Here is a 13737-nt window from a genome sequence, read left to right as displayed (position 1 = left end):
TTATAAAGTGGAAGTAGAAAATCAATTGAATAAGAGAATTAAAAGAATTAGATAGATAGAGGTGGTGAATATGTTTTATTTAATAATTATTATGTTAAAGAATGTATTATTCGTGAAGTAACCCCATCGTATTCACCTGAATCTAATGGAATAGCTTAAAGGAAAAATAGGACTCTTAAAGAAATGATGAATATCATGTTTATTAGTTCTAATGCTCCTGATAATCTGTAAGATGAATCTCTGCTTATCACGTGTTTTTTGCAAAATAGGATACCACATAAGAAAATTGGTAAAACACCCTATGAGTTGTGGAAAGGTTATCAACCTAATCTGAAATATCTAAGAGTGTGGGGTTTTTTAGCTAAAGTAATGTTACCTGATCTTAAGGAAAGGAAAATAGGTTCTAAAACATCTTATTGCATGTTCTTAGGATATGCGGAACATAGTGTTGCCTATAGTTTTCTAGTTCTTAATAGTGATATAATTGAACGTAACACTATAGTAGAGACGAAAAATGTTGATTTTCTTTTAACATGTCTTTCCTTTAATGAGTAGTGGTACATTTGAACAACCTATAGATAGTTATAGTAATGCCCTAAGTGAGGATGTTAGGAAAAGTAAAAGACATAGAAAGAAAACCTCATTTGGAGATGATTTTTACACTTATCTAGTTGAAAATGATCCCATAAGTTTCTTAGAAGCTACTAGTGCTCCTGGTGTTAAACATTGGGATAAGGCTATTAGGACTGAGCTTGATTCAATTAAGAAAAATAATATGTAGACCTTAGTAGATCTGCTTAAAGGAGCAAAACCCATTGGTTGTAAGTGGATCTTTAAGAAGAAGTACCATCCTTATGGATCAATAGAGAAATATAAGGCAAGATTAGTTGTTAAATGTTTTATTCAAAAATATAACATAGATTACTTTGATACTTTTGCCCCTATTACTAGGATTTCCTCTATCCGTGTGCTTCCAGCCCTAGCATCTATCCATAAGTTAATAATTCACCAAATGGATGTTAAAACAACCTTTTTTTAATGGTGAACTAGAATAAGAAATTTATATGACTCAACCTGAAGGATGTGTAGTTCAGGTCAAAAGGAAAAAGTATGCAAACTTTTAAAATCTTTGTATGGTTTGAAACAAAAACCAAAACAATGACATGAAAAACTTGATAATGTCTTACTTTTTGAAGGTTTTTCTACCAATGATGTTGATAAATGTGTGTATTCTAGATCTGAAAATGGTAAATGTGTCATTATATGTTTATATGTGGATGACATGCAAATTTTTGGTACATGTCATGATATTGTTTTTAAAACAAAACTATTTCTTGGATCTAAGTTTGAGATGAAAGACATGGGTGAAGCAAGTGCAATTCTAGGAGTTAAAATTATAAGGTAAATAGTATATTACTATCCCAAGAAAATACACTGTGAAACTTCTTAAGAAGTTTGGTTGCTATGACTTTAAGTCAGTGAGGACCCCTTATGATGCTAACTCTAAATTAAAGAAGAACATATGAGAATTTATTTCTCAAACTCAATATGCCAAGATAATTGGGAGCTTATTGCATTTAATGAGTTTTTTTAGAGCAAATATTGCTTATGCAGGTAGACTGAGTAGATACACTCAATGTCCTAGTCAGGATCATTGGCATGTGCTTCTGAGACTCATGAAATACTTGAGAGGTATAATGAATTATGCCATTGAGTATAGTGGATTTCCCATTGTGCTAGAAGGGTATAATGATGCTAACTGGATCTCTGATTCAGATGAGATAAAACTCACTAGTGGTTATGTATTTACACTTGGGGGTGGTGCAGTTACATGGAGATCAGCCAGGAAAATTATTATTGCAAGATCAACAATGAAATCTGAGTTTGTTGCTCTTGAGATGGCTGGTAGTGAAATTGAGTGGTTGAAAAAATTCTTAGCAAACATTTTGTTAGGAATGAAACCAACCTCATCTGTATCAATGCATTGTGATTGCCAATCGGCAATAGCTATAGCTAAAAGTAAAACAATGCAAAAAAACAGACATATACAATTGAAACATAATTTGGCGAAACAGTTATTAAAGAGTGGAATGATTTTTATTGACTATGTCAAATCAGAATGGAATCTGACAAAACCCTAGGAAGAAAACTGGTTTTAGAAACATCGAGGGGAATGGGACTTAAGCCACTTGCAAACAAACAAGTGATGGGGACCCAACCTTTGTGATTGGAGATCCCACGAATAAAGTTCATATAGGTAAAAACAAGTCACTTGTTAGTTATGCTAGCACTAATATTGATTTAAAATCAATTTTGTCTATTCTTATGGTGTGTGAAAGTGCTAGATACTGCATTATTGAGAGGATAAACTTTATGGTTAAAATTTTGAGTTAAAAGAGTTTTAATGATTAACAAAGTTTTAATGTTTTTTATATCCCTTATGGTGGTGTATGATTTGCAGCATACACTTGATGAAATCATCTATATAAGTGTCAAGTGGGGCTGCTTGCATGAGATCTTGGTGAGATCTTTAATGTTTTTCATATCCCTTAAGGGTGGTGTATGATTTGCAGCATACACTTGATGAAATCACCTATATAAGTGTCAAGTGGGGCCGCTTACATGAGATCTTGGTGAGAACTCTATAGCAGTCATGAATACCGGGCATGTGCATGACCTAGTAAGCGCAACACAACGATAACAGCAAGTAATGTGGGGGTGTATTGTGATTGATAAACCTCTAACACATACTAAGTGTCTTGGTTCATATAGCTTGTTATACCAACTACACTATGTGTTAAGTTCATCAATCTAAGATTGATTCATATAGCTTGATATATCAACTTTGGTGCATTACATCTTAAATGAACCCATAATCTTCTTTTTCCTTCCTTATCTCTATGTTTTATCTTTTGCAATATATGGGGGATTGTTGTAAAACTGTATGATGAACAAATATTCCAAAACAAAAAACAGAGTGTGAGCAAAAAAAAATCTAACTTTTTTTCGATGCTTCTGTTGGAGGAGATCTCGGAAGTGCAGCGGAAACTGGTTCCGAGTTTGATGCGCAATTGTTGCCCTCTCCACCCAGGATCATGGCCGCACGACTGGAAAAGTTCACGCCTCAACACTGCTGGTCTTTCGAAAGATTAAAGAATATTGCAACATTTGAGAAGCTTAAACATTCAATGCGATTTGTGAAGGTGTAACAACTTTGGTTTTAGTTGCGAAAATGCAACAATTTTCTTGATTCCTCCCTATATAAAGAGAGATTTCATCCGCTTCAGAAACACATCTCCTCACTGCCTCTTCATTTTCCGCAGCCACACTCACACTTCCTCACACATTTTCATCTTCCTCTCTTTCTCTCTCTTCATTTATTCTTTTCTTTTATTATAAATACTTTTGTAGATTTATTGGGTTCTTACTCTTTTAAGAGTAACTTGCTAGTTCTGATCTTCGAAATTTTTTGAAAAGTTCCTATTGTATCCTAGGAGATTTACGCAATACATCGCGGATAAGTTCTTACAATGATTACTCACATCTTAGAAAATCAATTTTGTTTGTGTTTTAACAACCTTATTTACTACAAATATTATATGCAATTCCTTGTCATAATGCTATGGTCGAGTCATAGTGCAGCAATTATGGCTACACTAGAGTATTATGGCTACACTAGAGTATATTGCAACCACACACACAAGCATGCAAATTCCATAACTCTGTTGCACTGGTTTAGGACATTTATGATATAACTATAATGCAAAGGGAGAAAAACTTGATCATCTCTTCAATTTTTTCTCCATATCATAGTAATTCATGCTTACAAATGTCTCTAAAATTCTCAATCACTTAAAACCCCTTCTTATTGTAGTGCAGAAAACACATAGACTGCGAAGAACATAACATGCTAATGTATATGCAGCAGTTGTACCATTAACATACACCCATCCAAATCTGCCTTATACACATCGCTCTTCTACCAATATCCTAAGTCTTCACTAACATGTTCCTATATACTATTTGTAGTCCTCCAAGGTTCTTCCATATTTTGCCCAACCAACAACAATGATATTAGATGAATATCTTTAGCAAAATAAATACTAGCCCTTGCTATATCCTGCAGAAACAATGAGCACAACACCATTACATACACTACCTTACATATATTCCACTTACTTTATCTAACCAAGAATAACATATATTCCAAATTGTATCCACCTTATAGCATGATAATAAGATATGGGTTATAAATTCCTCAACTTCCAAACACGATCAAGTCTTGTAGAAAAACGTATATTCCTTTTCTTGAGATTATTTACAGTTGGGAGCTTATTTATCATATCCAAATTCAAATATTATCCTATTTTAGGAACAACAAAAATATATGTTTAACCCAATAATTACCAATCTTGAAATATATCTTGCAAACTAATAATGAAGTTATATGACTATAAAAAATATGGACGTATCTAATTATAGATTAAATTTTTATAATATACTTTCTTTGATCTACTATTTCTATGTTATATTGAAGCTTTTCTCCAAGTATTGATTTCTCTATAAAATGTTATTTTTCATATTTTATAAATCTGTCAATATTTTTTTTTATATATATTATCAATTTGTTAGATGCGTAACGAAGTGCTTGTGTCTAAAAAATATATTGTTTTACAATAAATCTTTACAAAATATCAAGGGAAAACGTGCCTAGATAGACCCATGTTTTAAGAATTTCAGGTACACATCATATATTAATAAGCATTAAGGTCCTTAAGCTAATTTAAACTTAACAGCCGAGTTTAAGATAATTCTGGCGACATTAATCCTAGACCACAATACTTAAGACGTGTACTATTCTGTGATGAAAAATAAAAAACAAATCATCTTCACCCTGAAAGAATTCGCATCCTTAAAAGTTAAAAGCTTGATCAACTTATCAGTCTAAGGATTTCTATCAAGAGATGCAAAACTGAGTCTACAAGTGTTCTCTCCTGCTAGTGTTTATCTTATGCTTCATTATACTTGGTTCGACAATACTATGCTGTTGGGTACAGCACTAAAATAAAATGAAAAGAATTTGTCAACTAAAACTTTAATAATCATGACTGAGTACATAAGTAAAATTTTATATCCAGCAGAAAAAAAAACCTTTCTAAACTAAAAACCAATTTTAAAACTGTATACAATCTTTCATATTATCTTCTCTGAAAGCTAGATTGTAGCATATTTAGATTCTGCTTTATCTTTTTTCATGTTTTCTTCATTTGCTTCACGAACTTATAAAAGACCTTATCCAAATAAAATAAAATTTTAAAGTGAGAGCAGAATCCCTAGACAAAAATTGTGCTGGAAGTTGGAACAGGGTTAAGGAATAATAATAGAGACGTCTACTTCTATAGTAACATAGTGACTACAAATCAGTTTGAAATGACAACAACCAAACTTGCAAGATTCAATTTCCATACAAAAGTCACGGAAGAGCTTTCCTCCAGGAAGAAACTGGTCAGAAATTGCTACTTGTTTAGACGTAGTGTCAATGCACGTAGGTGTATTTTCCACCCCCAAACTGTTGGCCAGTGTCAACTTCTTGAATCCGTATAAACTCCCAACTACCTGTTATGTCAAACACTAATCAGAAGCTTGAAACATTCATCACAAGACAAACACACAAGAAATATCAAGATTGTAAGATGTTATTATTATTGCATCAGAAAACACTTGTATTGAGTAAGTCACAGAAATGCTACCAAAATCCTCTCTTTCAGGTATGAATGAAGCTTAAAATCCACGAGGCCGCCTGGGCTTGGAATCAGCTAATGCGACTCGTATAGCTCTGCCATTCAAGTCCTGCCACCAATATCAAATAAACAGAGTCTTGGGTTTAAATATGCAACTGAAGATTATCCAATGATAAAAAGATTTAGTTATTTAACCCACTTATTATTAAGATGAACCTCGTTGACATGTAACTATACAAATTCATAAAACACTTTTGGGCATAGCAGAGATATTTGCCTGAATTCCAAAATGCATGCAGGAAGATTAACTTCTTTGAAATGCTTCTTATCTAAAAATATTTCACACACCCATTTTCAGAATTAGGATGCTTACCACACCATCCAAGGACTGAATTGCACTGCTGACCTCATCTGCACTACTGTAAGTAACAAATCCAAAGCCTCTTGATCGTCCACTGTCCCTGTCATAGATTACTCTTGCTTCCAGGACCTTTCCGTATTCCCCAAAGAATGACTCCAGTGTTCCATTGTCAACACCCCAAGCAAGATTACTTACATGGACTTTGTTTTCACTATCAGAAAAATCACCACCACCACCTCTGGGGGGAGAACTTCTAAAACGAGAGGTACTCTCATTCCGAGCCGGAGGTGGCCCAGCATTCACTTTCAAGGCCCTTCCATCCAGTTCCTATGAATTTCCAAAAGATTCATTCCTTACAACATATGATAAAGAGTTGAACAGACATACATGGCAATCACATTTTAAAAATTTATCCACATTTCGCATCAGACAAATTCAATCTCTAACAACACTGTTCAATATTGATGTAAGTCACCTTAACTACTAGCTTGTTGGATTGCAAGCAAATTGCTTTTTGTATCAACCAAGATATTGTTTTCAAGTGTAATCACCAAAATCAGAACCAAATCAATAAAACTAATTTTAAGTGAACTTTCTTAGCCCAGGGTAAATAAAGTTGAATGTGGGCATGAGACCCACAAAGAGTGTGTCTGGCTTGTTTCACAGTGTAAGTGTAAAATTGTTTACGAACCTATTCGGATAAAATCTTTTAGATGACAAAAATAAGGAAAATGAAATCATTTCTTCAGTATTTCCCTTTTTTCTAGACGTGTTTATGGAAAATGTTAGTTTTATTGGTATGTTAAAAATTTCACTCAGTTTTACATCATACTTGCTTTCAAAGTAACATTCAACATCTCAATCAATTTAAATAAAACCCATTTTGAAAACAGTCCCCCAAACACACTACATTTTCAAAACGAAATCCAATACACCTCAAAAGCAACTCCACCAAAATAATTCTTCTTCCAAACATAACCGCAGACACAAATCAATTTTATCAACCACATTTCTCACAACACAAACTATCTAAAAAGAACCAAACAAACACCAAATAAAAGCAAGACCTTCAAACACTATAAATCTTCATGAACAACCAAACTATAAACTCACATATCCATTGAACTGCTGAACAGCCGCTTCAACCTCCTCAACCGAAGACATGGTCACAAACCCAAATCCTCTGCTTCTCCCGGTCGTCTTATCATAAATCACCTGCCAAAAAACAAAAAAACAAGCCACAATTTCAATTCTGCCCAAAGGGCTTCCAAGAAACCTCTCAAAAACAAAACTTGCAGTAAAACAAAAACATTACCTCAACCACCTCCACATTCCCAGCATTCTCGAAGATCTCGGCGAGCTGCGCGCTGTCTACGCTGAAGGGAAGGTTTCCGACAAAGAGCTTAAGGTCGGGGGAGAAGCTCTGGCCGGAGCTGAAGGTGCCCTCTTCCTGGTCGTACTCGGAGGAGACAGCGACGCGGGGAAGGAAGCGCGAGGAGAGGGATAAGGTGGGTTTTAGGAAAACGTTAGAAATGGAGATGGGTTTGGTATTAGGGGTGAGGGAGAGAGAGGAGGAGAAACATTTTGGAGAAGATGCAGGGTAGCGTGTTCGGAGAGTGAGAGTGGGGAGTGCAAGAGAAGCTGCAGAGGTAGACATGATAAGAGATAAGGTTTGGGAGAAAGAGGAAGAAGAGGTAGGGTTTATGGAGGTAGAGGAGATTTTGGATGAGTGAAAAGAGTGTGATATTTATGGGCAACAAAGAAGAGAGCATGGTGATAAGGTTTATTCATCATCCATTTACTAATTTATCCTTGCTTTTTCTCACACAGATATTTTCTTCATCAATTTTTAAATTTTTTATCCTTCTAATCGACGTGGCCATGGTAACGTTCAGATATTTTTGGAATGGGTTAAATGAGTCTGAAGAGATATTCAGAGACTTATTGGGCTTGGGTTAAATTTTAGAGTGGCATGAGTTGGGCCCAAATCCTAGTAATTGAATAATTGATCCATTAACATTCAAGTGGAAGTGTGTGTTATGTTGTGTTTTGTTGGTTTCTTCCAAGTAGGACCAAACCAAAGCTGGATTTGTTCCTTTTGGTTGGCAAGTGGATTTGGTCACAAATTCATTTTGTGAAGACACATCAATGGACCCCATGTGCCCTTGTCCCATACTCACTATTGTCTTTTCCACAATTACATAACTTCTCTTTTCTTCATTCACTTCTTTCTTTCCTCTCATAAACTCAATGCATGTATCCTTAACTTTCCATGCTTATTTTTAATTAGTTGTGAATAAATTCATATCTACACCCCACTTATGTTATAATAGATCTTTTAATTATTATAAAACCTTCAACCTTTCATAATTAAATATCTACAAACCATGATATTGTTTTAGTAAACAAGTTATTCAACCTTCCAAAACCTACTTATATAAATAAGATTTATTCTTATATATTATAATTAAATTATATTTTTAAAGAATAAAGGATCTACATCCCTTTTTACTCAACTATTTGTAATATCTTCAATACAATGCTATTAAAATTTTCTTAATAACAACTTTTATAATAGAATACAATCATCTTCAAATGAAAACAATGTTATAAATTAATAGTATAGTTCAAATTTTAAAAGATTAAATATTTGGAACTATTACTATTAATTTTAGAATAGTAGTTACCTAAATTTTTAACTTTATTTCTCAAAATTCTAAACCCTAAATCATTTACTGGTAAAAAATGTCAAACTCATTGTTGATTAGGGTATGGGCCGAACGAGTCGATTTGCGATCAGATAAGAAAAATACAATATTGACTGTTTATTTTTAACCAATTGGTTGTTTCCATTTAACCTGCAGCCCGTGTGGGCCAAATGCGAGATGGGGCGGGGCGGTCCGCATAACTTGCATATAATAAAATTCTAGAAATTTCTTTCTGTACCACCATAATTTTTTCATGCAACCTCATACTCTCAAAATTTCCAAAATTATCCATCCTAGAAGGATAATTTGAACATTTTTGAAGTATGGGGTGTAGGGAGAAGCTTCTCTCAATCTCAATTCATAACACCTTCAAAAAAATTCGATAAGACTTAATGATTTTCTTATATTTAATAGTATTTTTGTCTTTCTGAAATGAATAGATTGTTTAGGTTTCAAAAATACTCATCCAATATAATAATCATACCTAACTTTTTTTTTATAATAAAATTTAATTATAATATTATATATATATATATATTATAGATATTATTTTATACTATTTTTTAATTAAAATAATAATTATGTATCTAAATATATTATTTTAAAAAATTACATATTTAATAAAATATTTTATTAGTATAATTAAAATTCAAATTTTATTGAAAATCACAACATTCCAATAACTTTTTACTACCAATCTTATTACACATATATGGTACGAATAATATTATGAAACAATTTATCTAATTAATTTAAATTAAAAAATAATTAATTTAATAAAAAAAATTATTAAAAAGTTATATTTTAATTTTTTTTCCATTAATTTTAAAATAAACATTTTGTATACAAACTGGCCCACAATCTCCTAAATCAACTCGTATAGAGTAGGAAACAATAAAATCAACACATTTTATATATGAGATATCAACACCAATCTATATCTTATGGACAAAAAATGAGACGCAACGAAATCCTCATTATCATCCTAACCCTCGTCTTCCTAGTACTGATAAATTAACAGCGTTAATACTTAAAAAAGTAAAAAATGTTTTCAAGAAGTTTGTTTATATTAAACTAGATTAACATCATAAGATCATCATAAGATCGTAAGGGATATAATAATGAGCTTGGACATAAGTAATTTTTTTAAAATAGAGAGAGACATTTTTTTAAGTACAATTTACCGCCAATTATTTTAGACTAATAAGAACATTAGAATGAAAATGAAATATTATTAAATAAAAAAAAGAAGCGCAATAATTGTAGCTTCAAATTCATAAAAATATTATCATCTGGTTGAAGAAAAGATTCCCTCAATATTATATACGTTCTATGATAAATAGAATATGCATGTGATGAATTGCTTAGCAATCTTATAACTACTTTTTTCATGATCATTATTATTATTATTATTATTATTATTATTATTATTATTATTATTATTATTATATTGTAACAGGAAGTGCTTCAATGATTAAGTTGACTTTAACTGATGCCACCATGTTGGCTTGTAGACTCAGAAAGAAAATGGTGAACCCTTTCGCAATCATATACATGTACATGAAGCTAAAGAACTTGATAATCACGTTTCTTGACTCCAAGACTCATTATACTCAGAATTAGGGTTTTAAAATTAAGATTTAGGGTTAAGAATAAAATTAAAATTACAACTTTTAAAAAATTATAAGATTAAAATTGTAAAATAAAAAATTGAAAGGCCAATTATAAAACATATTTAAAAATACTATGTAACCTAATTATTGTATTTTGGAACTTACATTGAACCATGTACTACTTCATAAGATTGAGGCCAAACAGACTTTGCTACTTCTATTAAATAGTAATTTATTTTTCTTAACTTAATATTATTATATATGTTGAAAACATGCTAAGTTATCTTTATTGGCTGAATAATACTACAAATTTCGTCTTCAGACCCCTGTTGTTGGGCATCTAAAAGAAAAGGTGCAGTGGTCAAATATATTATAAGCTTGTGCACTCTTTCTGTTATGCCCTGCTTCTTAAGTATGAAGAAAGTGCTACGTCAAATAAATTTAAGATAAGTTTTAAAAGACAGTGAGAGCATTTTAATTCTATATATCTCACCGGAAACTATGCATTCATAATCGGTTTTTGGATATGATTATTCAACATGTATACTACCTTATGTTATCACATATACTTCAAATATTTTTCAGCTTCTTTAATGATTTTATGATTGGATATTAGTTGACTTTTGCATAAACCAGCGTTTAGTCTATTTATTTGGTGCCTACTCTATACAGATATTTAGATATTTACGGTTGCGAAAATACTGATAAAATATATTACTTGTATTTTTCTTTTTTTTTGGTTAAATATGAGCTTTTTATGTTTGGGCTTTTTTGATTGGGCTACCTAACACGATTTTATTTTCTCCTTTTTATACATACCTCTATCTCTTGTAATACTACTGAATACACAATAATATTTTTACTTCACTTTGCATTTCTTTCACGCTTCTTCATTTTCCTTCTTTGTTCTCACCACTGTTAGGGTTTTCTACTGGTTTCTCTGTTCTTCTCCTTCAATTGGGTTGCTTATCTTTTTCATCTTCCTCTTGCTTTCGCAAGATCAACACCTACTCTGTTATGGTATCAGAGTCTTCCTTTGAAGAGTGCTGTTGCGCGCTCTGCTTTCTTTCTTTTCTTCATCTTTGTGACTTTTCCTGTAACTTATGTTCTTTTCTTGTTCTTTCTTTCAGCAAAATGGCGGAAGAACGAACAACAAGATCAACTACGACAGAACCCTTTACAAATAGCTACCTCTATCTTCACCATGGTGAAAACCCTCCGGCTTTACTAGTTTTGCCGGTTCTCGACTCGACAAATTATCATTCATGGAGTAGGTCCATCATAACGATGCTAAGTGCAAATAATAAAGTGGAATTTGTCTTGGGTACCCATCCCTGCCCACCAACGAGCGATCCCACCTATTCGGCGTGGATCAAATGCAACAACATGGTTGTGTTATGGTTAGTACATTTAGTATCTCTTCCAATTAGACAAAGTGTAATTTGGATGGATGTTTCTATTGATGTTTGGAACGATTTGAAAACAATATATTCTCAAGGTGACCTCTCTAGGATTTCCTATTTGTAATTAGAGGCATCTTCTTTAAGTCGGAATGATTTGTCAGTGACCGATTATTTTACAAAACTCAGAATTATTTGGGATGAGCTTGATATTTTTCGACCTAACCTTGTATGTGTTTGTCAACATGAGTGTTCATGTTTTGTAGCTTCTATTATTAGTAAAGAAAATGTGAGGATCAAGCCACGCAGGTTCTTCGAGGGCTTAATGATCAATTTAGCAACATTTAGTCCCACGTGCTCCTTATGGAACTAATTCCGCCTATTTCAAAAAAAATTCTCTCTTGTGACTCAGGAAGAACGTCAATTCGCAAGTAATTTTTTATTACAAATATTAATCATGCTAGTGCGAATCATAATTCTGTTGTTACATGTTCTTTTTGTGGTAAATTGGGTCATACTGAGAACGTCTGTTCTAGAAAAGTAGGTTTTCCAAATCAAGAAAATAAGAATTTTAGATTTAGCAGCAATAGAAAAGTTTGTACTCATTGTGGTAGGAATGGACACACCATAGATATATGTTACAAGAAACATGGTTTCCCTCCTGGTTATAATGTTCCTAATAATAGGACTACTCCTTTAATTAATGATTTTTTAATTGATGATATTTCCTCTCAAAATTGTCAACAAGAACAGGGAAATGGAGACATGCACTCTGTCTTCACAACTCAACAATGTCAAGTCTTATCTGCCTTGATCAAGCAAAATGCATCAAATAATGTCGTGAGTCAGCCTCTTGTGCAAGTAAATCAAGTGAGCTCTTTTACTATTGATGTCAATCACAAGGATTCTCCAACTGGTAATCCTACTATTTCAAATCTTTATACTACCATTAAAGGCTCTTGAATATTAGATTCAGGAGCAACTGATCATCTATGCACCTATTTGTTTGATTTTACATCATATAAAAGCATTAAGCTCGTTCTTATTAAGTTTTCCAAATGGACATCGTTTTTACACTAGTTATTTTGGAACTATTGCATATTTTATCTAACCAATGTCTTATATGTGCATGAATTCACTTTTAATCTGGTTTCTACTTCTAAACTTGCTTCAAATATAAACTGACACTTGATATTCTCATCTAAGAATTGTGTGATACAGGACAATCTAACAAAAGAGAAGATTAGTACAGTTGAGGCCAAAGATGGCTTGTATGTTTTTCATGCTTCTATTTTTCAAATACATGTCACAAACATATTTGTTCCTTCTTTACATTTTGTTTTGAAGGATACTAATGTGTGGCACAATAGACTGAGACATCTTTCTGATGAAAGATTGCATGTATTAAGATCTTGATACTCATTTATTTATGTTTAAAAACCATGTGTTGTGTGATACTTGTCATAAAGCTAAGCAAAAAAAACTTCCTTTTGTTTTAAGTGATTCCACTACTTCTAAATTTTTTGAGAATTTACATATGGATATTTGGGGTCCCTGCTCTATTATTTCTGTGCATGGTTTTTGGTATTTTTTAACTATTGTGGATGATTTTTCTCGCTATACTTGGATGATTCATATGCGCACAAAATCTGAAGTCAAAACTCATATAGCTAGTTTTTTTTATCTTATGTTGAAAACCATTTTCAAACCACTGTCAAAATTATACGTTCTGATAATGGGGCTGAATTTGCTATGACAAATTTGTTTTCTTCAAAAGGCATTATTCATCAAAAAACTTGTATAGAAACACCAGAACAAAATGGTATTGTAGAACACAAACATCAACATATTCTTAATGTAACGCGTGTTTTGCTTTTCCAAGCTAATTTACCTTTTATTTTTTGGAATTTTGTT

The 13737-nt window shown here is 32.4% G+C and overlaps 1 protein-coding gene across 1 annotated transcript; it reads right to left on the bottom strand.

Annotated features, from left to right (window-relative positions):
- Positions 1–5367: 5367 nt before the first annotated feature.
- LOC137828895 (RNA-binding (RRM/RBD/RNP motifs) family protein) lies at positions 5368–7875 on the bottom strand. Its single transcript, XM_068635640.2, has 5 exons — positions 7418–7875; positions 7216–7317; positions 6115–6429; positions 5751–5850; positions 5368–5616 (listed from the first exon to the last, which is right to left on the bottom strand). The coding sequence occupies exons 1-4, from the start codon at positions 7757–7759 to the stop codon at positions 5782–5784; spliced, it is 828 nt and encodes a 275-aa protein (XP_068491741.1). The 5' UTR covers positions 7760–7875; the 3' UTR covers positions 5368–5616; positions 5751–5781.
- Between the last annotated feature and the right edge of the window lie 5862 nt (positions 7876–13737).

The sequence above is a fragment of the Phaseolus vulgaris genome, chromosome 7, assembly GCF_051622355.1.
Source record: "Phaseolus vulgaris cultivar YP4 chromosome 7, ASM5162235v1, whole genome shotgun sequence".
Taxonomy (NCBI): domain Eukaryota; kingdom Viridiplantae; phylum Streptophyta; class Magnoliopsida; order Fabales; family Fabaceae; genus Phaseolus; species Phaseolus vulgaris.
The sequence above is the reverse complement of the archived record's forward strand: the minus strand, read 5'-3'. Positions and strand labels throughout refer to the sequence as shown.

Coding starts and splice junctions, on each gene's coding strand:
- LOC137828895 (XM_068635640.2), bottom strand. CDS start 7,759: ATGTCTACCTCTGCAGCTTCTCTTGCACTCCCCACTCTCACTCTCCGA. Junction 6,430..7,215: donor TTCAGCAGTTCAATGGATAT/GTGAGTTTATAG, acceptor GGAAATTCATAG/GAACTGGATGGAAGGGCCTT. Junction 5,851..6,114: donor TTCAGTCCTTGGATGGTGTG/GTAAGCATCCTA, acceptor TATTGGTGGCAG/GACTTGAATGGCAGAGCTAT.